Below are 24,932 nucleotides of genomic sequence, written 5' to 3'. Positions count from 1 at the left end.
GCTACAATTCGTATAGGTTTCATGATACACTACATCTAGGTACGGCGTGTTTCTCAACAGTTTGCTACAATTCGTATAGGTTTCATGATACACTACATCTAGGTACGGCGTGTTTCTCAACAGTTTGCTACAATTCGTATAGGTTTCATGATACACTACATCTAGGTACGGCGTGTTTCTCAACAGTTTGCTACAATTCGTATAGGTTTCATGATACACTACATCTAGGTACGGCGTGTTTCTCAACAGTTTGCTACAATTCGTATAGGTTTCATGATACACTACATCTAGGTACGGCGTGTTTCTCAACAGTTTGCTACAATTCGTATAGGTTTCATGATACACTACATCTAGGTACGGCGTGTTTCTCAACAGTTTGCTACAATTCGTATAGGTTTCATGATACACTACATCTAGGTACGGCGTGTTTCTCAACAGTTTGCTACAATTCGTATAGGTTTCATGATACACTACATCTAGGTACATTGTGTTTCTCAACAGTTTGCTACAATTCGTATAGGTTTCATGATACACTACATCTAGGTACAGCGTGTTTCTCAACAGTTTGCTAGAATTCGTATAGGTTTCATGATACACTACATCTAGGTACGGCGTGTTTCTCAACAGTTTGCTACAATTCGTATAGGTTTCATGATACACTACATCTAGGTACGGCGTGTTTCAGTTTGCTACAATTCGTATAGGTTTCATGATACACTACATCTAGGTACGGCGTGTTTCTCAACAGTTTGCTACAATTCGTATAGGTTTCATGATACACTACATCTAGGTACGGCGTGTTTCTCAACGTTTGCTTTCTCAACAGTTTGCTACAATTCGTATAGGTTTCATGATACACTACATCTAGGTAAAGTTTGCGTGTTTCTCAACAGTTTGCTACAATTCGTATAGGTTTCATGATACACTACATCTAGGTACGGCGTGTTTCTCAACAGTTTGCTAGAATTCGTATAGGTTTCATGATACACTACATCTAGGTACATTGTGTTTCTCAACAGTTTGCTACAATTCGTTGTTTCTACACACGGCGTGTTTCACAACACTTTGCTACAATCGTATAGGTTTCATGATATACTACATCTAGGTACGGCGTGTTTCTCAACAGTTTGCTACAATTCGTATAGGTTTCATGATACACTACATCTAGGTACGGCGTGTTTCTCAACAGTTTGCTACAATTCGTATAGGTTTCATGGTACACTACATCTAGGTACGGCGTGTTTCTCAACAGTTTGCTACAATTCGTATAGGTTTCATGATACACTACATCTAGGTACGGCGTGTTTCTCAGTTTGCTACAGTTTTTCATGATACACTACATCTAGGTACGGCGTGTTTCTCAACAGTTTGCTACAATTCGTATAGGTTTCATGATACACTACATCTAGGTACGGCGTGTTTCTCAACAGTTTGCTACAATTCGTATAGGTTTCATGATACACTACATCTAGGTACGGCGTGTTTCTCAACAGTTTGCTACAATTCGTATAGGTTTCATGATACACTACATCTAGGTACGGCGTGTTTCTCAACAGTTTGCTACAATTCGTATAGGTTTCATGATACACTACATCTAGGTACGGCGTGTTTCTCAACAGTTTGCTACAATTCGTATAGGTTTCATGATACACTACATCTAGGTACGGCGTGTTTCTCAACAGTTTGCTAGAATTCGTATAGGTTTCATGATACACTACATCTAGGTACGGCGTGTTTCTCAACAGTTTGCTAGAATTCGTATAGGTTTCATGATACACTACATCTAGGTACATTGTGTTTCTCAACAGTTTGCTACAATTCGTATAGGTTTCATGATACACTACATCTAGGTACGGCGTGTTTCTCAACAGTTTGCTAGAATTCGTATAGGTTTCATGATACACTACATCTAGGTACGGCGTGTTTCTCAACAGTTTGCTACAATCCGTAGAGGTTTCATGATACACTACATCTAGGTACGGCGTGTTTCTCAACAGTTTGCTACAATTCGTATAGGTTTCATGGTACACTACATCTAGGTACGGCGTGTTTCTCAACAGTTTGCTACAATTCGTATAGGTTTCATGATACACTACATCTAGGTACGGCGTGTTTCTCAACAGTTTGCTACAATTCGTATAGGTTTCATGATACACTACATCTAGGTACAGCGTGTTTCACAACAGTTTGCTACAATTCGTATAGGTTTCATGATACACTACATCTAGGTACGGCGTGTTTCTCAACAGTTTGCTACAATTCGTATAGGTTTCATGGTACACTACATCTAGGTACGGCGTGTTTCTCAACAGTTTGCTACAATTCGTATAGGTTTCATGATACACTACATCTAGGTACGGCGTGTTTCTCAACAGTTTGCTACAATTCGTATAGGTTTCATGATACATGATACACTACATCTAGGTACGGCGTGTTTCTCAACAGTTTGCTACAATTCGTATAGGTTTCATGGTACACTACATCTAGGTACGGCGTGTTTCTCAACAGTTTGCTACAATTCGTATAGGTTTCATGGTACACTACATCTAGGTACGGCGTGTTTCTCAACAGTTTGCTACAATTCGTATAGGTTTCATGGTACACTACATCTAGGTACGGCGTGTTTCTCAACAGTTTGCTAGAATTCGTATAGGTTTCAGCTTCTCTGGATGTTCTAATACAGGGTACCTGTAGCCCGTTGGCGACCATCGATTTTAGGGTCTGGCAAGTAAGGTACCAATTGAAAAGAAAGACACTGAAACTGAATCGAATGTGACAAACACACTGCGTCTGTGTTGGCGCGAACTGCAGATTTGGCAGCAGAAGTTATGCTCTATATTTTGACAACGCCAGACTCAACTTCTGTGGTTTTGGGCAAGGTCTTTCTAAAAATGCAATACATATTCAGGGCACCAGGTGTATGCTGAAAAAAAAGTTACATGCACCATTAAAATTCTGATGCACCAAAAATAAGGCAACGTCGTTTTTTTCTTTTTTACACGAAGCTATTCGGAATTATTCGGCAATACCTATATTTATTTATTAACGTACCGGAACGTTATACAACTGCGTTTATTACTGATTCTTGAACGAATTTGAATATTTCACCAAACGTAAAGGCCTTACAGAAATCTATAATAGGCCTATTACAAAAACGTACGAATATTTGTGTTTTGTATTAAGCAAGTTGTCAACTTTTTCAACTCGATAAGATCTTTTGATATAATATAAATTAGCCTACAGAATTCGACGAGAAGTTGCGATTGAAATAATCACTGGCTGCCTTTGAGTCAAGTACGCGAGTAACGCACCTGCACGTTCGAAATCATCTGATAAAGTGCCCATATCTGAGGTCGAAAATGTTCAAGGCAGATATGGTACTTTATATTGATCACAGATCTGGTGGAGTTCAATTTGTCAGTGACGACAACAACTGTGTTATGCGCGTGGATACCCCAAAGTCGGTCTCGACCGCCTTCCCTAATACCGTTCACGGATATAACCGAGATATTGCCGGCAATTTTCGCAAATATATTTCACGGAAATGACCGAACGGGCGCCATTGTTGTAAGTAGGATTATGGGATACAAAATGGATGCGCCCATAAGATAAAAGTTATCGTTTTCATGTGGCGAACAGATTACGAAATGCATGTGCAAAATTCAACAACTTGAGTCTGAATCTGGATACTAGTACACGCAATACACAGTACTTGAAAAATATTAGCATGCACCGCGTGCACCCAGTTTTAAAAGTTACTTGCACACGCAAAAATCAGCATGCACCGGTGCATGTACTAACACTGCATTTCGAGCCCTGGTATTGACCTTGAAAACAGTGCATGTATTTTTAAAACCTGGAAGTCTTCAGCTTATTGGAATGAACTAGATACGTCATAATTATCTAGCAGAGCTACTATATGACAGTTGTTATGGTGAAAAGGAATCCTATTTAATTAGGCGTATCATAAAATATTGTTTGTTTCCGGTTACCCGACCAACCCTAATTTGGACCTGGCGACCCTAAAACTTTTTTTGTATATCCAAATTTTTTTTTTTTAATATAACAACGATTTCCACGAAAAGATTCAAAAACTGTCACAAGCACTAATTTGGTGTCATTTAGCGGATAACCCTACTGTGTTTTCCGATTTGCGGACGTATATCGGTGGTTTTACTGTCGCAAATTTAGTTTTATTGGCGACCCGTTAACCACGAAATGTTTTCTTCTAACAATTGATTGATGGAGTTACTTCCCTTCAAATTGAAGTTCGGTAACTTTCGTGAGATATCGGGCGAAGATTCGGAAAAAAAATTTCATGAATATATGTGATCTTTTCCGATTTACTCTACATCTAGCGTAGCGAGGTGTTCCGATTAATAATAATAATAATAATAACTATATTTAATGATTTAATGATTTAATGATTTACTCCAGCGACAAACTCGCCTTGTAGAAATTTAATGACCTGATGATAAACTAGGGGAGGGAATGTTTACCGATACTGATGGAGTTTACTGCCAAATCAAATGATTAAATATGTCAGTAAGATCTCGATGCGTTTCGTTATTTTTTTGTAAGTGGTCACTGGGAACTTCGTGGGTTTCTGCTAAAAAAGTTCATGCTTACTAGAAAGAAAACGTGACGTCATATTTATTAATATTATGGCTGCGTGCAGCAGTTTGCCAAGCAGTTGTGTGGCAATCATTTTTGAAAAATGTGACCATTTTTCCTTTTTTTAATTAATAGATATAGAAAATAAAATGGCCATACGGTTTTTGTCCTTTTGAAAATTGCATAATGGAAAAAAACCCACTTATATTTAAAACTGCACATAAAATATGCCCCCAAAATGTCACTTTACCATGCCTTACTTCATTTCTAGGGAAAACACTGATGAATGGTATTGTTGGTTTGCATAATGCATTTCTATACATGCAGAAGTTATTTTGAATACCGGTAGTCAACACCTTTATTTAATATCCATAATTAAAATTATTTTCCAAAATAAAATGTTTTTCCTACCTACCTACCCTATATTTTTCCAGCATGTAATAGGAAACAAGTAATAATTTTTTTTTGGCCTTAGCTTCTGGGACAACATCAACATCTGTCTTGTAGTTTTAATTGACACTACGGTGAGTGCATGTGCACATATAAAAATAAGCATGAAATTTTCCATTACTACGGGGCTTATTCCAAAGGTCAGTTAATTGATTGTCGTTGTCGGTATTGTTTTTAGTTTTAAGTGATTTGCACACTGAGACTTACATGAAGACATAACCATCCAAATATTACTGTAATAAACAATAAGTACATTTTTTTAATGCTTTGTAATATTGTAACTAAGTACATCATATATTTTGGTAAAATGTATCTTTTTTGTTGTGTTTTCACAGATTTATTTTTCTTTCTATATTAGTAGCCTACTACTGTAGCATATAAATTACAATAACCAAATTAAAAGCACACGTGTGCGTGCTTCATCTATAGGAGGACAACCAGTTCCGAGGAAATCCTTTCCTGGATATTTTACCGCCTTTTTAACTTTATTCATTATGAAGTTATATGCCAATTCATTGGTTTCCTTTTGATGCAAACAGACTATATACGGTGAGCACATGGTTATTATTCAACAAGGAACATTCAAGTTTTGAGTTTGGGTGCACAATTAAATTTCAATGTGATAACTGGAGGGCTAGTTGAATTTGAGAAGAGCCAGTGAGATTTTTCTTCAACTGGCCCTGCTGGCGACCATGGTGTTCATGTTAATTTTCATCCCTGCTGATAGTAACATGACTAGTGATTTTTGGGGGGAACTAGTAAATATTCTAGGCTACTACAGGGAACATTTTGTTTTCAAAAATCTTGATGAGCGATATTTTACCGCCTTTTAACTTTATTCATTATGAAGTTATATGCCAATTCATTGGTTTCCTTTTGAAGCAAACAGACTATATACGGTGAGCACATGGTTATTATTCAACAAGGAACATTCAAGTTTTGAGTTTGGGTGCGTAGTTAAATTTCAATGTGATAACTGGAGGGCTAGTTGAATTTGAGAAGAGCCAGTGAGATTGTAACATGACTGGTGATTTTTGGGGGGAACTAGTAAATATTGTAGGCTGCTACAGGGAACATTTTGTTTTCAAAATCTTGATGAGCGATATTTTACCGCCTTTTAACTTTATTCATTTCTAATCAATTGACCCCTCCGTATGACGAGTTAACCACGCCCACCGTGACACGTGATGTAAGGTTAGACAAACTTTCAATAATGGCTGCCAATTAGCATAGGTCGATAGCAAAATCAACCGATCTGCCGATTACGTTTTTCACTTAATTTATTTACAAATATCGCTGTTTAAATAAAAAGCTGACAAGAGGAGACATTCAAGTATTTCACTACAGGGTACATTTACGATGACACCGTGATTTAAATCGACGAAACCATTTTTGCTTCAATAAATTTTATCGAAGCACAAAAACCCGGAAGTGAACGTCGAATGTAACCAAAGAAAACATTTAAAACATCCTATGCTCATTTTTCTTGTCGAAACTGATAAATTAAAATGTCTTGTTTGTTTCTTTTTTCGTCTTCTTTTTCATCTTCATTTTTGTTGTTGTTGTTGTTGTTGTTCGACTTTGATATTAATGGAATCCCGATATGCCGATGAACAAGAGAATGGAATGCGCGGCGACGACCAGGCCTCGACCCGTTTAAAACTGTGGCGTCTTTATTTTTGGTCGGGTTGCGTTAAATGTTTTGTTTAAAAAAAAAACGGGGGTGGGGGGTGGGGTGGGGGACGTGAGCAGTAACATTAAAATACAAGGCGTGTGAGAATGCTATCAGTGTACCATAATTTTATGCACGAAAGGTTACAAAACTATAGCAGGATACAGTCGCCTGTGCCAAAATTATGCAGGCAGTGGTTTAGATTGTGGGATTGCGATGTTTATGGGGGTGTATTCTTACATAGCTGCACTGCTTGAATCAACCGATATACGACACTTGCCCTATTTATGAAACCAAAGCCATACACGAAATTAAAAAAACAAAAAACAAACCACAACTGGGGACCACATCTTTGGCCCGTCTCTGTTCTGACAAGACATATTAGGGCTGTTTGGGTGTCTCATCCCCTTTTTATAAAATCAGGCTGTCCAGCACACCCTTTTGAAAAAGTTGGACACAATTAGGAATGAAAATATAGAAAATGTAGGACAAAAGTAGGAAATTGTAGAACAAAAGTAGGACTGAAACAGTATGTAGCGACATTATTCATGCTCAAAACACCTTTTTATGTGGTGCTTAGTTTGTACATGTATTTTGTGTTCCATCAAAAATAATGTGAATCTTATATAACGGTCACGTTATACAGTTACTTCAAATTACTGTACACTATATTAATCAATATACATATTTACATGCATACTGTAGGAATGCTGATGCACAGTAAAACAGAGTTAACATGATTAATTTAAGTTTTCCCATAATGTATTATAGATTCTGAAGTCATACATGCACATTGTACATTATAATCATATTAATAATTGGAAAATATGTTGGCTTTGAGGGTGTAATTTTAATATGTTGAGATTATAATATATATATGGTGCCACAAATTGGGAGATATATCTTGCTGCCAAGAAAAATTAAAATAATTCCCATAACTGATGACTTTTATAATAACACAAGGAATATGCACACTTTAACAGCAATTCGTGGCATTTTCAAACAAAAAAGTACGAAAAACTAAGTATTCTGAAGAAAAAGTAGGAAAAATAAGACAAAGACCAAAAAGTCCGAAAAAGTAGGATAGCCGGACAGTCTGTAAAATATTTGCCAATTAAGCCAGTACAACAGTGTTTAAATAAATTATAAACTCATGTGTTGTGGCAACAACTGTTGGGAATCAAACTTGAAGCTTCTGCCCCCCCCCCCCCCCCCCCCCCCCCAATCTCACACACCCCGCTCATTAGTTGTCCTACGGTCACTAAAAATGTACTCACAAAGCTTTATCTGTTCTAGAGGCATAGGCAGATAAAAAATAGTAATAAATATTATAAGACATCCCATGTCTACAGAACAATAATAATAATACAAAATAAAAATTTAATTTAAAAAATGTATATATGAGCAAAATTATATATATATATATATCATAACATGAAACTAAACAACAGATTGCAGTTTGCACAATTTGTTTAATATTTATTATGAGAATACTTCCTAACATTTTCTTTTTTCTCAAAGAGAGGGTCTTTACATATTAATCCCCATGCAATCTGGTACAGGTAAATATATTTATTCAAAAATGTATCTTTCTGTGGCATCCATCTCCAAATCATTATCCTCGAAACTTGTACAGTCAACTGAGCAATTAAGGATTACCATTTGATGGGTGGTGTCAAACTGAATCCCAAGTCTTGGAAGTCTGAATTACTCCTTAGCAGCAATGTCAAACACTAAAAAAACAAAAAAAACAATTGTATTAAATGAAATTGTTGAAAGTGTTTCATTTTCAGCAGCAATTTCACCCCCTGCCCCAGTTTTTCTTTCACATATCAGTTGAAACTGTTCTATTATTTCTATCATTCTGTTCTCAATATCAAGATGCAATGTAATTTGTTTAATAGTTTGTCTTCAGAATCTCATTTTCGACATCTAATCAATGACTCCACATCCATTGGTCCAGTTGCTGAAATATATAAAAACAAACATGTTAAGTATTTCACATCCATTTGAAGAAGTACATTATTAGTCTGTAACTTAATTACATATCGTTGTATTAATTTAAAGTTTAATTTAATTTTAGGAAAACATTTTTTTAACAGGAAACAAAATCAATGTGACTGAACAAAGTATAAAATTAAAAAGTATAGCAGTAAATTAAGAAAAGTAGTAAACAATGTATTTAACTTTGATGATGTTATTTGATTTCTATTAGAAAGTTGCACAAAGCTACATATAAGATGACATGTGGAAGAAGAAAAATGCCTATGCTTTGCTAAAATTTGGGGTATAAAATAATGATGAAAAACAAAACTACTGTCTCCAAAAGAAAATCATATTTAGGGTAGATAATAAAAACAAAACAGATGTAAGTGCCTCATCTAGGTGGTTATGGGTTTGAAATGTTTTAAAATTAGGGTTAGGACATTATATTTCAAGCACATGACCATTTATAAACAGCAGTTCTTTTACTATCATTTATCTAAACATTAATAAATATAACTATTACTTTCCAAGATTTTAGGGTACATAAGTTTAACCTCAGTAGCCTCTGGCAGAAACCATTAAGTTGAAAATTCTAAGAATAACAGGAATAATAAAATATCTTACCAGTATTTATTATAAATTACCGAAGATTGGTAATTGATCTGCTGTTAGTTGAGGAATTGTTTTAATATATATTATGGTAAAATTGGGTTGTTTTAATTGAGGGGTGGGGTGGAGGGGGACTAATGGATAAGTTAAAAAAAATTTTTTTAAAGACACCACTAGAGCACATTGAATTATTAATCATCAGCTATTGGATGTCAAACATTTTGTACTTTTGACATGTATAGTCCAGAGTGCAAACCTGCTACTTTAGTAGCGAGGTATCTTTTATATATATACACCACCCAACAGACAGAATAGCACATACCACAGCCTTTGATATACTAGTCGTGATGCACTGGCTTAAATATAATCAAACCGAGAAACCGTAACCGGCAGATCTGTTCCGATTGCAAAAAATCACAATTCTTTTTCTTTTTTATTATTATTTTTTTGCTTCAAAACATTTCAGGGTCCATACATAATTCAACTAATTTATAACTTTCCAGACAATACTTCCTTATCCCCCTAAAGCTCACAACCATATAGGTTACTCCCTTACTGTTGGCTTTTATTTTTGTTTGATTTCTTTTTTTTTTCTTTTTTTCTTTTTTTGTTTTGTTTGTATTTTTTGTTTTGGTTTTTTTTTTTTCTTTTTTCTTTGTTGCGTTTTTTTTTTTTTTTTTTTTTTATTTTGTTTTTTTTCTTTTCTTTATACACTCCCACGTTTCTTTTCTTAATTTATGGTGTTTTCAGAGGTTTTGTTTTTTTAAGTTTTTTTTTTTTTCTTTGTTTTTCTTTTAGTTTTTTTTCTTTCTTGTTTTTGTTTTTTCTCTTCTTTGGGTTGGTTTTATTTTTTTTTTTATTTAGTTGATTTTGTTTTTTTTGGTGGTCTTTTCGTCCTGTTTATTTTCTGTTTTGTTTTTTTTTTATCTGTTTTTTCTTTTTTTTTCTTTTTTTTTTTTTTTTGCTGTTTTTAAACTCCCCCACTACTCCTCCCTTCCCAACACCCGTAATCTTCCTACCATTCCGCCTGTTATCTTTCCCTCACCGAGTCACTCCCCACACAAAAGCAGATGCACATACTCACGCCTACATACATGCAAACAAAAAGAAAAGGGAAAAAAGCTAAGACTTCCAAACGTTCCAGCATGCTTATTAATACTATCACTAACCCTAAACCTAACTTAAGCCTAAATTAACTGAATGCTGGAACGATCGGAAGTCTTGCCCAAACTTTTATTTTGGCCATTTGTCTGACTGTGCAGTTTAACGACGGATTCTTAACAATATATACATCGAAAACTGATTAAATGAGTCGGTAAATTCTATTACATTGGAGGGAAAGTGATTCTTAAACTCTTACCTTCGTACAATTTATATATCAGTTGAATGTTGATGGATTTCGGCAAAACTTCACTTTCAATACCATGTGACGGGTTTCGCAGGAAAACACTGATTTTACGTCAATCACTGTTAACACTTGTCAGCAGAAGTATATGTTTACTATGATTATAATTCAGTTGGAGGAGACAATTGTTTTAACTAATTTTAATGCTAACTATACAAAAACGTTACACATCGAAAAAAATTATGTTGTCTAACCTAATGGCGTCCAAGCAAATTTGGGCCCTGCGGTTTTTGAACCGCGAAACATGATTGGTCCAGCGCGGTTGTCAATCACGCCGTACGGAGGGGTCATTTGAAAATTGATTAGCAACTACTGTCTAAATAATGTTTTAATTTTATTTATTTTTGTAAATAATGTCAGTTTGATTTGACGTAAAAAGAAAAGTAAAAGTGTTTTAGGAATAACAAAGAAATTTACTATTTTTTGTGCAATTTAGAAATCAGAAATAAATGACTTGCAATATTCTTAAATTCTTAATTCAGTATTCTTAAATGTTCTTGATAGACTCCCGACAGTTTTGAACATGTTCAAAACTGTCGGGAGTAATCGTGAATAAAGTTGAAATCATGACTCAATCTTACGAATTCTTGAGGGCATCGTGCGTAACCGTAGTATGTTCGTAAACGCATTCGGGATATACGTGGTTAAACGTGGGGTATTCGTATGACTAATGAAGGGTCTTTCTCTACCTCTGGCTCTTTCTCTGCCTCTGGTTCTCCACGGGTATGCTGGCTCTTCCCTCGTCCCGTGCGGCCGGTTGCTGACTTCTTGAAGAGCGGCATGGTGATGTTCACTGCTTGCAGGCAGAACGTCGAATGAAATCTGGCCTGTTCGGCAACCTTCATATAGGCGTCGTATTGGTTCTTGAGGCAATCGCACTGATTCGTGTAGCAGTCGTGTGGATTCGTAGGCAGGTCGTAGTAATTCTTGACACGTTCTACATTAATCATAATGATTCGTAGCGTATTCGGGAAGGCATCCTAGGGGACACGTAGTAGGTCGTCACAATTCGTAATGAATCAGGTTTAAGATTGTACTGGTATCGTATTAGTTCTTGCAGCAGTCGTGAGCATTCGTACGCAATTCACCGGCCTCGGTGGTTAGGTCATCAGTCTACAGGCTAGTAGGTACTGGGTTCGGATCCCAGTCGAGGCATGGGATTTTTAATCCAGATACTGACTCCAACATATGGTTAAGGACCACACAGATATTGAGAGAGAAAACCCGCTGTCGCCACTTCATGGGCTACTCTTTTCGATTAACAGCAAGGGATCTTTTATATGCACCATCCCACAGACAGGGTAGTACATACCACAGCCTTTAATATACCAGTCGTGGTGTACTGGCTGGAACGAGAAATAGCCCAGTGGGCCCACCGATGGGGATCAATCCCAGACCGACCGTGCATCGAGCGAGTGCTTTACCACTGGGCTACGTGCCGTCCCTAAAGACGAGTACAGTGCCAAATTGTGTGTATGTAGCTAATAGACTGCCAATAAATTACACTGATATGTAGACTACTGGACTATGGGAAAAGTACAAATGAGGATGAGGGAAATGCATATAATTATCATATTTCTCCTGAACACTTTACATTGCTTACGGTGGTTCGTTCATTCATTCATACTTGTGTTCGTGCTTCTGCTCAATTAACCGACGCCATATAACCGTAAATAAAATGTGTTGAGTGCGTCGTTAAATAAAACAGTTCCATTTCCTGCTCAATTAAGGTCCAAGCATGCTGTCCTGGGTATACATCTCGTATACATCTCAACTATCAGGGCTGTCGGTCTAGGACATGGGTTAGTAGTTAGTGAGAGATAATTCAGTCTTAAACCTATCCACTGAGTCGTTAAACTCACTCTGGCTTGGAGCCGCCGGTGTTGGGATTCGAACCCAATGCCTACCAGACATAAGTCCAATGGCTTAACCACTACACCACTGAGGTCGGTTTACAATAATTACAACATGTTACTATAAACGGGTCAAAAGAATATGCTTCAACAGCAGCAGGGAAATGAAATACAATTTATGAAAATAATCAAAAAGTTGTTTGTTTTTTTTTCATTTGGGGGAGGAGTAAAAAGTTGTGTTATACTGATTGTAATATATAAATTGCATAAAATATATTCAGTTATTTGGATTCCTCTATAAAATAGCCACAAACATGTGTAACTATCTGATTAAAATTAGCTCTACTGGTCTACCAGTAGATCTAACAGCATTGCATGGACTCCCATGTCCAGGTGACATTAGATCTATAAATAACAATTTAAATATCGACCAATTACACTTCGCCTGTTATAGCATTATTCAGGAGCATACAAATTCTAAAAATATCAGGCGAGACTATTTATGCAATATTATAGGCGAACTTGTCGGTCTATTTCAACTTTTAAAAAAACGGGGAAAAGTGCAGTAATAAACTCTGGATTGTATAGTAGTATAAACAGATTTTATGGCTATACATCACTGGGTTTTTTCCGTCTTGAAACAAATTTTATATTGAAATTAGTTTTTGGCATACTTCGTAATTCACCCAAATTATTTCGTATATCCTCGGCATAATCCTGAATGTTTTCAAATTCTTTTCAACTCACTGGCATGATTTTGCAAGTAAGGTTTTGATTGGTCAACTGAAAGGTCCACTGGACATGAGCTCCAACGGGGTTAGGGTTAGAGTAATAGTAATTAACCAGTGGTGCTAATTTGAATTAGATTGACATACATGTGTAACTGTATATATTCCAAAACTTTTATTAAAGCCGCACACCCTAGTTCCATCCAGCGAAAATAAATTATAATTTGGTTAATCTACAAACCTGTAACACACTTAGATCACGTTTTTATCAAATGGAGTGAAAAAGCAGGTTTTATATCGATAAATACCATGGGAATCCCCATGTCCCAATTGCTTAAAATAATTTTGAAAGTTAGTATTCTGATGTCACCGGTAGATGTCGCTCGAAGCACAACAATGCCTACGTCACGACAAATTTCACAGAGTGCGCACAGACTTGGGGTGCGTTCTTTTCACCTCTCCTGGACATGTTCCAACTGTTCTGTCCTTGTTGTATTCCCTCTCCAGATATCGTAAGACTTAGCAAAATTATTGGTTTTAAGGGTTTGTAACGTTTTGTATTGAGACACTTACTTGTCTGAACTTTATTGTTACTGAAAATGTTCACGAACTGTGAAGAAAAATCTCACAAATGAACAACAACAAATCGGATGTTGATTGCGCGAACCGTGCACGAGAAACCGAACCAAAATGATAACGGTCACGTGGTATACCAACATCTGTGACGTTTACACAGGAAGATTCCCTCTAAAAATAGATTGGACCTCGCTTGCTTAACGTTTTTTTCTCGACTGCACGTCTTGTGAAAAAATGCGAAAAATGCATTTCGTGGTTTTACAAACATCAGGATTACCAAAAAGCACTTCAGGTGAATGGAGATGTGTATTCTAAATAATAAAATGTAAGTAAAGTGCAATTTTATTTGTGAAAAATGGGGTTTAATAGCGAAAAACAATGCCGTAATGGTTAACAAATAGCCGTAACTAGGGTGTGTCCCTTTAACATTTTAAAATTGAATGATAAATTAAAACAAATTCTAAAACTGAAATACTGCATTATTCAAAATTTAGGCACTACTAGTACAATGTATGTATTACCAATGCTAAAATTTTCGACTTCAACATTTAAAAAAAAAAAAATTCTGAAATGCTATTTAACATTACCACAGGTGTGACAAATGTCATTGACAAGGACTGCTTAATGATAAAGTAGCACTGGGTTGAAATAGGTCGCTTTACCGTGTGTTGGTAGTATTTTTAAAATGATAATTTTAGGGTAGGGTCAGGAAAAGGGTGATAATACTCAAAAGCTACCACTATTCCAATGCTATTTTATATTTTCCAACCCTAGATATGCATACCTTGCTAAATATTACTATGAGGAAGAAAAAGGAGTCCCTAGTTACACTTACACATTGTTGACCGAATGGTTTGGTCGAACTACCCAATGGGCCAAACCCTTTCTCGAGCACTGACAGGGTTCGAGCCTGTGGGATTCAACTGTATATATATTGGGTTTTTGTTTGCTTATTATTTCTATACTTATTTGTATCTGTATCTGTAATATCTGTATCTGTGTCTGTAATATCTGTGTCACAGTCTCCCTCTCCCCTCCCTCTATCTATCTCTCTATCTGTCTCGGTCACTTCTGCCTATGTGTCTGTCTCCTACTGTCTGTCTCCTACTGTCTTTCTCTCTCTCTCTCTCTCTCTCTCTCTCTCTCTCTCTCTCTCTCTCTCTCTCTCTCTCTCTCTCTCTCTCTCTCTCTCTCTCTCTCTCTCTCATATATTAAGGTGGTGACTATGGGAGGGCCAGGCGATCGCCCTCGATGGACAGAATTTTTCTCATCCTAATCAGAATCCCACGAGAACATTTTGTTTCCATAATCTTGATTTAATTACCAATATTTCTGGTCAATTCAAAATTGATTAACGACTACTGTTTAATGTTTAAAAATTGTGTAGCGATCTTTGAAACTTGCGTAGTGAATCGTGGCGTGATATTGAACAAAATCTTCCCTGAAGATTAGCATTGTAGAATTAACAATATTTAAAACATTTTTTGTTTATTATTTGTAGCTGATTCTGAAGCCCTCTCCATGTTGCGTAGAGAATCGCGATGCGATATTGAACAAAACGTTCCCTGTTGATTAGCATTGTAGAATTAAAAATATTTAAAACATGTTTCTTTTATTATTATTTGTAGCTGATTCTGAAGCCCTCTCCGAGTTATCAGCACCAGACGTTGAACCACCGGGGCCATCTCAGTCTGAAGAGACCCGCGATGCCTTCGACCAAGAGGAAATAATCCAACACGATGACGTCGCGCTCTCCACTGTGGACTCACAGTATAACGAGGACGATGATTCGACTCCCGAAATTGATTTAGACTCGTCGGTATCTGCGTTGGACGCGTCCGACACACTGACTGCAGTTGAGGCCCAACTTCGACCCGAATTGGAATTGTCGCTGTACGATGAATCCCAGATCGGTAGCGAGGTGTTAGAAAGCATCACCGTTCCATCCGCTGTGCCCCCGCTACCGTTCGAGACCGGACTTGAAGTCGCGCAGACCTCCAAATCGGGCGCTCTAGCCAAATATTACACGGCTGGTTCGATAATCAAGCCAAACCGACGAGGGCCAGGAAGGCCCAGAAAGGATGGTCTATCCCCCGTACCAAGGAAAACTATTTATCGGTGAGTTTTCTGGTCATCGCCGTCGTTGTTTTCAGGACTTTAAACGTCAGTGTCACAACTGGTCATTATTTTCATGTATTTACCATTTGTGACACCCAATAGCCGATGTGTATTTTTGTGCTGGGGTGTCGTTAAACATTCATTTATTCATTCATTCAACTGGTCAGAGGCTGTGGTATGTGCTTTTTCTGTCTGTGGGAAAAGATCCCTTGCTACTTAATGGAAAAATGTAGTGGGTTTCCTCTCTAAAACTATATGCCTGAATTACAAATTGTTTGACATCCAATAGCCAATGATTAATTAATTATAATAATAATAAATGTGCTCGAGTGGTGTCGTTAAACAAAACAAACTTTAACTTATCTAAAAATTATTTTGTGTTAGTATATTTTACATAATTAACAAAAACATTAGGCTCTGAACCTTTAATCTGTGGTGCCTTGACATAAGGAATATGATTTGATGACTCTGTGATAGTGACCGGCCTCGGTGGCGTCGTGGTTAGGCCATAGGTCTACAGGCTGGTAGGTACTGGGTTCGAATACCAGTCGAGGCATGGGTTTTTTAATCCAGATACCAACTCCAAACCCTGATTGAGTGCTCCGCAAGGCTCAATGGGTAGGTGTAAACCACTTGCACCGACCAGTGATCCACAACTGGTTCAACAAAGGCCATGGTTTGTGCTATCCTGCCTGTGGGAAGCGCAAATAAAAGATCCCTTGCTGCTAATCGGAAGAGTAGCCCATGTAGTGGCGACAGCGGGTTTCCTCTCAAAATCTGTGTGGTCCTTAACCATATGTCTGACGCCATATAACCGTAAATAAAATGTGTTGAGTGCGTCGTTAACTAAAACATTTCCTTCCTTCCTGTCTGTGATAGTGTTTCCTTCTGAAGGTTCTAGGATCAAATCTTACCACACACCTTAGTAGACTTACTTTTCTTCTTTTTTTCTTTCTTTTTTAATGATAATATTTTTTTCTAGATCCAGACTTTATGACATTAAGTTCAGGTCGAGGAGTAGTCTTTATATTACCAGTGTTTCTGCCAGAAAGAAATTTTTAGGTATGGCGCTGTGGATTGAATGCAACCACAGTCAACAGGGGTTATGGAGGGGGGCTCCCCCAGAAAGAAAATGTGGTAAGTTTAGGGTTAAGGTTAGGAAAATCATACAGTGATGATGAGAGTAATTAATTTTGTCAAAATGTTAACTTAAAAAAAAGAAAAAAATCTGCCAAAATAATTAGGTATGGCACCATTCCTGTTTTACCCTCAGGCAGAAACCCTGATTACATTTGTGCTCTGTAGTGTGTTATATTGGCCAATGAGTGAAATACGTTGCTGTGTTTTTTGTTTTGTAGCAGCCATCCAGGGGAATTTGGAAGAGGCACAAGAACATTTCTTAGCAGAAGTCCGTAAGTACTGTAAATCACATAAATACTGAAATAAAAACCTTACGTATGCCATGTGTTTTAATTATTAGCTCCGCTATGACGATTGTCAGCAGAGCTTTTGTAATACCAATTTGTCTGGTGTCTGTTCGTCCGTTTGTCCGTCAACTTTTCCATTGAATTTGATGTCTTTCTTTTCCTATCAATTTTGATTGCATTGTTCTAAAACATGGTACAATATTCCTAAGAAACCTGGGACGGGATGTAGATCAGTGGTAAAGTGTTCACTTGATGTGCAGTCAGTCTGGGATCGATCCCCGTCGGTGGGCCCATTAGGCTATTTCTCATTCCAGCCAGTGCACCATGACTGGTACATCAAAGGCCGTGGTAAGTGCTAGCCTGTCTGTGGGATGGTGCATATAAAAGAACCCTTGCTGCTAATCAAAAAGAGTAGTCCATGAAGTGGCGACAGCGGGTTTCCTCTCTCTATCTGTGTGGTCCTTGACCATATGTCTGACGCCATATAACAGTAAATAAAATGTGTTGAGTGCGTCGTTAAATAAAACATTTCTTTCTTTTTTTTCCCTCTGGACCTTCTCAAACTATTTAATAGATATTTTGGATTTCAATTTATTTTTATTGAATTGTTTTTAAATTTAAATTGAAATCTTGAAATTGTTTTCTTCTAGAGTTTTGATCAGATAGTTGTGAAACTTGACACTATGATTCTCTGGTTTCGGAGTAACATGTTCGTTTGTTTATTCTGTGTTTTCGCTCTGATGGCAGAGAGTGATCATATCCGTCCAAATGTCTGTCTAGCTCTCGAACAACAGAGTACTGGGATCAGTTATTCATGAAAAGTGATTACACATATATTCAGATGGATTTTGTCACAAAGACTGGTATATCAAAGGCTGTGGTATGTGCTATCCTGTTTATGGGATAGTGCATATAAAAGATCCCTTGCTACTAATGGAAAAATGTAGCGGATTTCCTAAGACTATGTCAAAATTACCAAACGTTTAACATCCAATAGCCGATGATTAATAAATCAATGTGCTCTTGTGGTGTCATTAAACAAAACGTTTTTTTCCTTCTTTTTTCTTTCATATTTTCTTTCGTATTGGTGTACACTTACCTTGTTTGACACCCAATAGACGATGTCCATTTTTGTGCTGGTGTGTCGTTGAACATCCCAGTGCTCCACAACTGGTCGTGGTATGTACTATCCTGTCTATGGGATGGTGCATATAAAGGATCCCTTGCTGCTAATCGAAAAGAGTAGCCCATGAAGTGGCGACAGTTGGTTTCCTCTCTCAATATCTGTATGGTCCTTAACCATATGTCCGACGCCATATAACCGTAAATAAAATTTGTTGAGTGCATTGTTAAATAAAACATTTTCTTCTTCTCATTTATTTATTCATTCGTTATTTTTTTTTCTTCAGACGGATTCGTGGGACAGGACGAAGAGGGCGACCGGCTGCATCTAGTTTAGCGTACAGACAAGCCCTTCAGTCGCCACCCTACTCGTCTAGACAAGACCCATCATCGGCAACCACTGTCGGCCTGCGTCAGGGGGCGTTCCAACCTCGGCCGGAGAGCAGTGCCAGTGATACCAGCCCTGAAGGACGAAGCAGAGTCATGGCGCTGGGTAACTAGACTAGGCGCTCTCTGTTGATGTTTTTAATTTAACCAGTCACAGTGGGAAGCTATTTAATACAGTTGATGACTCTGGATAGGTTTGGGGTGGAAAATAGCCCAGTGGTAAAGCATTCACTTGATGCGCGGTCGATCTGGGATGGTGGGCCCATTGGGCTATTTCAGTTGGGAACGGTCGTTACACACATTTCTTTAAAGTCAAGCCAGTGCACCACGACTGGTACATCAAAGGCCATGGTATGTGCTATCCTATCTATGGGATAGTGCATATAAAAGATCCCTTGCTGCTAATCAAAAAGAGTAGCCCATGAAGTGGCGGGTGTCCTCCCTCAGTATCTGTGTGGTCCTTAGCCATATGTCTGACACCATATAACCATAAATAAAATGTGTTGAGTGCATCGTTAAATAAAACATTTCATTCTTGTTTTGCAGCCAGTACGTCTGTGGACCGTGTAGATGTCAGTCTGGGTGAACCTTCAGGAGAGGAGACTGAGACACAAGGGTAAGTAACACTAAATGTGAACCGAGGTGGGAGTTAGCTCAGTCAGTTGAGTGCTCGCTTGAAGTGCCTGCATCATAGGATTGAACCACCTCGGTGGATTCATTCAACTGATTGGGGTTTTTATCGTTCTGGTCAAAGGTTGTTGTATGTGCTTTCCTGTCTGTGGGAAAATGCATTTATGAAAGGTGGGAATTCTCCTCGGATCAGTTGTTTTCCTCTCATGGAACATTGCGTTTTCTCGCATTCTAATCGTCCTTTCTTCCAAAATTTGTCAAATGACATGGATTTTAACCTCTTTTCCTCTTTTTTGACAGTTCACCAATTCCCACCCTGATTATTAGAATTTACCATTTGTCTTGCCTTTATGAAGTAAAAAGATGAGATATAAATATTACTTTTCCGAGGGTGTCAGCAACATCAGCTTAAAATGAATTAAGTTTAACCTTAAAGTTTCATGTTTAGATCAGTTTCTCGTAAACTATCAGTCCTAAGTCAGTGAAACTTGATGTGTAGTTGCACCTATGGATGTTCATCACAATGTACAGTGTATCGTATATGGCAGGCAAGATATTAATTCTCCTTTTTCGTAAACTGTACGTCCAAGGTCAATGAAACTTGGTGTGTAGTTTCACCTATGGATGTTCATCACAGTGTACATTGTACCATATGTGGCAGGCAAAATATTAATTTTACAGAATTCTTTTCTTTTTTATTATTTAGTCTAAATTGATCTACATTGTTCATTGAAACTCTGGGCGAGATGTAGCCCAATGGTAAAGCGCTTGCTCGATGCACGGTAGGTCAAAGATCGATCCTCATTGGTGGGCCCATTGGGCTATTTCTCGTTCCAGCCAGTGCACCACAACTGGTATACCAAAGGCTGTGGTATGTACTACCCTGTCTGTGGGGTAGTGCATATAAAAGATCCCTTACTGCTAATCGTAAAGAGTAAAGCAGTTGCTCCCGCTCACATGTGCTCGTGCAAAGTCATTTCCATGTGGTCGAAAAACTGCTCGCCTCGTCGCACGCCGATATCATTAATATATTTATTTAAAATTACTGTGAATTGTTGCGCGGAGAGTGATTTCTCTCCTACGTAATTTCAGCAGAGTCATTTCTTGCTCACCGTTGATTTTCAAATCATAAGCGCTGGATATTAGAATCTTCTTTTCATGTTTATTTTAGTCAAGTTCACCTGTGTTCATTCTGTAACTGTGGAGAGAGGAGTCTGCTTGGACAAGGTGAGCTGTGTTACTATGAGCCGACATCCGGATTTAACCCCTTCAAACGTGTGCTGCAGAAAACGCGCCGCGGATCGGCTGATAAGGATGAACGGGGAAGAGACAAAAGTCCAAAGCCTTTGACTTGGAGGAGAACACGTCATCCGATAAAACAGTCAAGGTATTAAATACACGGCACACTGATAAAACAGTCACAGTATTAAATACACGACATCCGATAAAATAGTCACAGTATTAAATACACGACATCCGATAAAACAGTCACAGTATTAAACACACGTACCCGATAAAACAGTCGTGTGTTAAACACACGGCACCTGATAAAACAGTCATGGTATTAACCATATTAAAAACACAGCACACGATAAAACAGTCACAGTATTAACCGTATTAAACACACGGCACCTGATAAAACAGTCACGGTATTAAACACGTCACCCTATAAAACAGTCATGGTATTAACTGTATTAAACACACAAAACAGTCATGGTATTAACCGTATTAAACACACAAAACAGTCATGGTATTAACGGTGTTAAACACACGGCACCTGATAAAACAGTCACGGTATTAAACACGGCACCCTATAAAACAGTCATGGTATTAACTGTATTAAACACACGGCACCTGATAAAACAGTCACGGTATTAAACACGGCACCCGATAAAACAGTCATGGTATTAACCGTATTAAACACACAGTACCTGATAAAACAGTCACGGTATTAAACACGGTACCTGATAAAACAGTCATGGTATTAACCGTATTAAACACGCGGCACCCGATCAGATATTAATCACATGAAGCACCTATCACCTTATTATTCAATGGAGGTATTAACCATGTTAAACACAAATATAAAAACGACAACAACTAGAGGACACCTAAGCTAACTTTGCCATTGTTTTTGTTTGCAGAGAGCGAAGCCGCTCTCCCCGTCACTCGTCGTTTGAAGATGAAACTGGCTGTCAGCAAGTGATTGACGAACTCAATGTTGTTGGCTTTCCCGAAGACATTGAGATCAGTCAAGTTTTTGAGTCAACAGGTTTGTAGTTCCTAGTACAAGATACTTTTATATAATACCAGACTTCATTATCACATAGAGGATTAATAAATCAGTGTGCTCTAGTGGTAGTGTTAAACAAAAGAAACTTTTTTTCTTTCTTTTTTTGTCATTATCACATTGGCTTAACGTATTTCGAGGTAGAAAATTGGCTCCAGAACATAATCAGCCATTTATCTAGGTGTTCTGTGGGTCTGAACATAAGGCCCGTTTCCAAAAGAAAGTAGCACTGAAAATTCCCAATTTCTGTGCTAAATATTCCCAATATAATCTCAAATGTATGTATAGAGGATATTTCATGTTTTTTGTCAAATATGATTTATATCTCATTGAGTGAAGTTTGCAACCATGTCTCACGAGTCGCACTTGTGCGATGAGAGTGATATGATTGCAAACTTCACGAGATGACATATACTCTTAAAAAAAGTAGGGGAACCTGAAATATTAATGTTAATATCAACTATTAGACCGAATATACGTTTTGACCACAGACATCCTAGTAAAGAACGTTCAGGTCTGTTTATCAACACACCGAAACACATTCCATAGTTTGCACTTGCCCAGGTACACGTGCATGGGGTGTTATTCTCTATTTGACAATTTGCAGGAAGGTCCATTAATCACTGGAACATTATTTCTGTCAGTCTTTTTGATTCTGTTTAACATACAGTTGTTATTGTTTTGTTTTTAGTAATTTTTATTGTTTGAATTTGCTATTTACTGATAAAAAAAACCCGACAACTTTCAAATTTCACTTCTGACCCCAATCGTCCTTCAAGATCTTTGGTGGTAATAATAATAATGAACTACCGGTTGTAATGTTTGCCCAATTAATTCACTATTATCATATAACCATTCCCCACAGCTAATATACCTTACAATTTTGGCAATTGTAAATTCTTATTAGAGTTCCCCTACTTTTTTTGAAGAGTATATATATAGTTAATTTTATCTGTTGTCAGTGTTTGTGCCAGAAAGAAAATTTTGGGTATGGCGCTATGGAATTGAATGCAACCACAGTGAACGGGGTATGGAGGGACCTCCCCCCAGAACAAAAATGGGTTTAGGCTTAGGGTTAAGAAAATCATACAGTAATAATAAGAGTAATTAATTTTGTCAAAAGGTAAACTTAAAAAATAATATCTGCAAAAACAAATTGGGTATGGCTCCATACCCGTTTACCCTCTGGCAGAAAGCCTGGTTGTAATAAATTAATATAACTGGTGTAACCTGAAAAAAATATTCCAAGTATGATTTACTCGCGCTAATTTTCCCAATGCCTTCAGACATAAGACCCTGGCAAAACATCCTGGATAAATCCCTTATAATTTGTACTAATAACTGACTCTGTGATGCTTATTTTGAACATTCAGTATCTCGAACTTATAGTAGATTCTGTCGTTTCATTTTCATAATCAACATACGGATATCTGAGACTATTTACCTTTATTTGACACCCAATATCTGATGCATTTTTTGGTACTGGGATGCTGTTAAACAGCCATTCAATTGTATTTGTCATTTTCAAGAATTTATTTTTGATATATTTCATATTATGTCTTTCATCATGTGTTCAAACTATGTTTTGATAATTTTATAAAAAATATTATTGATGTTGCAGGACTTGAACGGGAAAAGCTTAGCAGCTCAAATAAAAATTAACTTGCTAAAATAAAAAAATTTTAAAGTTGCAGATAATTTTCCAAGAGTCAGATGTATGTACCATCTTCTATTTATCTGAGACTGAGCTGTCTTATTTCCATTCCAGCAGGCCATATATAGAGATTATTATACAAGCTTGTTAAGGCTTCTTATGCGTCCTGGAAATCCTGGAATGTCCTGAAATTTTGTGATTTTAAAATCCAGACCTGGCATTAAATTTCATTGTGTCCTGGAAATTTAGGCCAAACATGTGGTAGTTTTTTTTTTTTCGCATCTTTACTTTTGTTGTCGTCGTAACTTGTCTATATTCAGACAATTTGTTATAAAAACATTCATTCATTGAACATTTTATGTCATGGAATTTTTAAAAAATGTCCTAGAAATGTCCTTGAATTTTGTGTTTTTTCGAGTGTAAGAACCTTGTTGTTTGTCGTACTGATTTTACGAAGCGAATGTCAGGAATTTTGTATTGCCCGAACGAAAGCGAGGGTAATACATGACTCCTGACATGAGTTTTGTAAAATCAGTACGACTCACACGCGAGGGTAATAATTTCGTTATTATCCATATTATTATTGTTGTTTTCTTTATGAACCCAACTCAAAATGTTTCAGCCACAACTAGGAACGAAATGACGGCATATTTTAAATGCACAGTCTGAGCTAGGCCTGGGGAAGTAATGTCATGTTATGACATCGCTTCCCACAATTACGTCATTACACTTGTTATTACACGTGTGCTTCGTATGATTATTATTAACTCGGTTATGTTGAACCATATGGAAAATAAATTTTCTTATTGTTTTTGGCCTACTATTTTAAAAAGGTAATAACAGCCACATTTTACTGCCTGTCGAGCCCTGTGTTATTCACAGCTGATGTAGGTTTTTTGGTGCTGGGGTGTCTTTAAATATTCATTCCAATTCTTAACATCACAGGTCACTGCTGGTCCCACCACTGCTGTGCGGCGTGGTCCGAAGGTGTGATTCTGGAGGATCAGAAACTGCAGTTTGTCGACCAGGCTGTGTTCACCGGTCTCACACAGAAGTGTTCCTACTGTAGACGGTTCGGAGCCACGATCCCGTGTCGAGGACCGCAGTGCAGGAAACGATTTCACTACCCATGTGCATCTGCTGGCGGGTGTTTTCAGGTGGGACTTAAAATAAAAATTGTCTGTTTTAGAGGAATGTTTTGAGAAAAATTAGGTAGGGTAAATTGACTTTTGAAAGATAAGAGAAATAACAGATAATACAAATAATCAAATTTGAAACATACTTATTAATAAGGAGACAGGACGTAGCCCAGTGGTAAAGCAATCACTTGATGTGTGGTCGGTTTGGGATCGATCCCCATCGGTGGGCCCATTGGGTTATTTGTCATTCCAGCCAGTGCACCATGACTGGT

General features: G+C 37.4%; 1 protein-coding gene across 5 annotated transcripts in view; it reads left to right on the top strand.

Annotated features, from left to right (window-relative positions):
- LOC121385360 (histone-lysine N-methyltransferase 2C-like) overlaps positions 1-24,932 on the top strand; it is a 185,323-nt gene that overhangs the window by 17,105 nt on the left and 143,286 nt on the right. For all 5 annotated transcript variants that reach the window (XM_041516013.1, XM_041516015.1, XM_041516011.1 and 2 more), the window contains exons 3-9: positions 15,522-16,011; positions 17,370-17,423; positions 18,848-19,053; positions 19,494-19,563; positions 20,749-20,964; positions 21,722-21,849; positions 24,467-24,678. In XM_041516013.1, the coding sequence (XP_041371947.1) occupies positions 15,522-16,011; positions 17,370-17,423; positions 18,848-19,053; positions 19,494-19,563; positions 20,749-20,964; positions 21,722-21,849; positions 24,467-24,678 (1,376 nt within the window). The remainder of the gene's footprint in view (positions 1-15,521; positions 16,012-17,369; positions 17,424-18,847; positions 19,054-19,493; positions 19,564-20,748; positions 20,965-21,721; positions 21,850-24,466; positions 24,679-24,932) is intronic.

Source organism: Gigantopelta aegis, chromosome 11, assembly GCF_016097555.1.
Source record: "Gigantopelta aegis isolate Gae_Host chromosome 11, Gae_host_genome, whole genome shotgun sequence".
NCBI classification, from domain to species: domain Eukaryota; kingdom Metazoa; phylum Mollusca; class Gastropoda; order Neomphalida; family Peltospiridae; genus Gigantopelta; species Gigantopelta aegis.
This window is presented reverse-complemented; position numbering and strand designations above follow the sequence as displayed.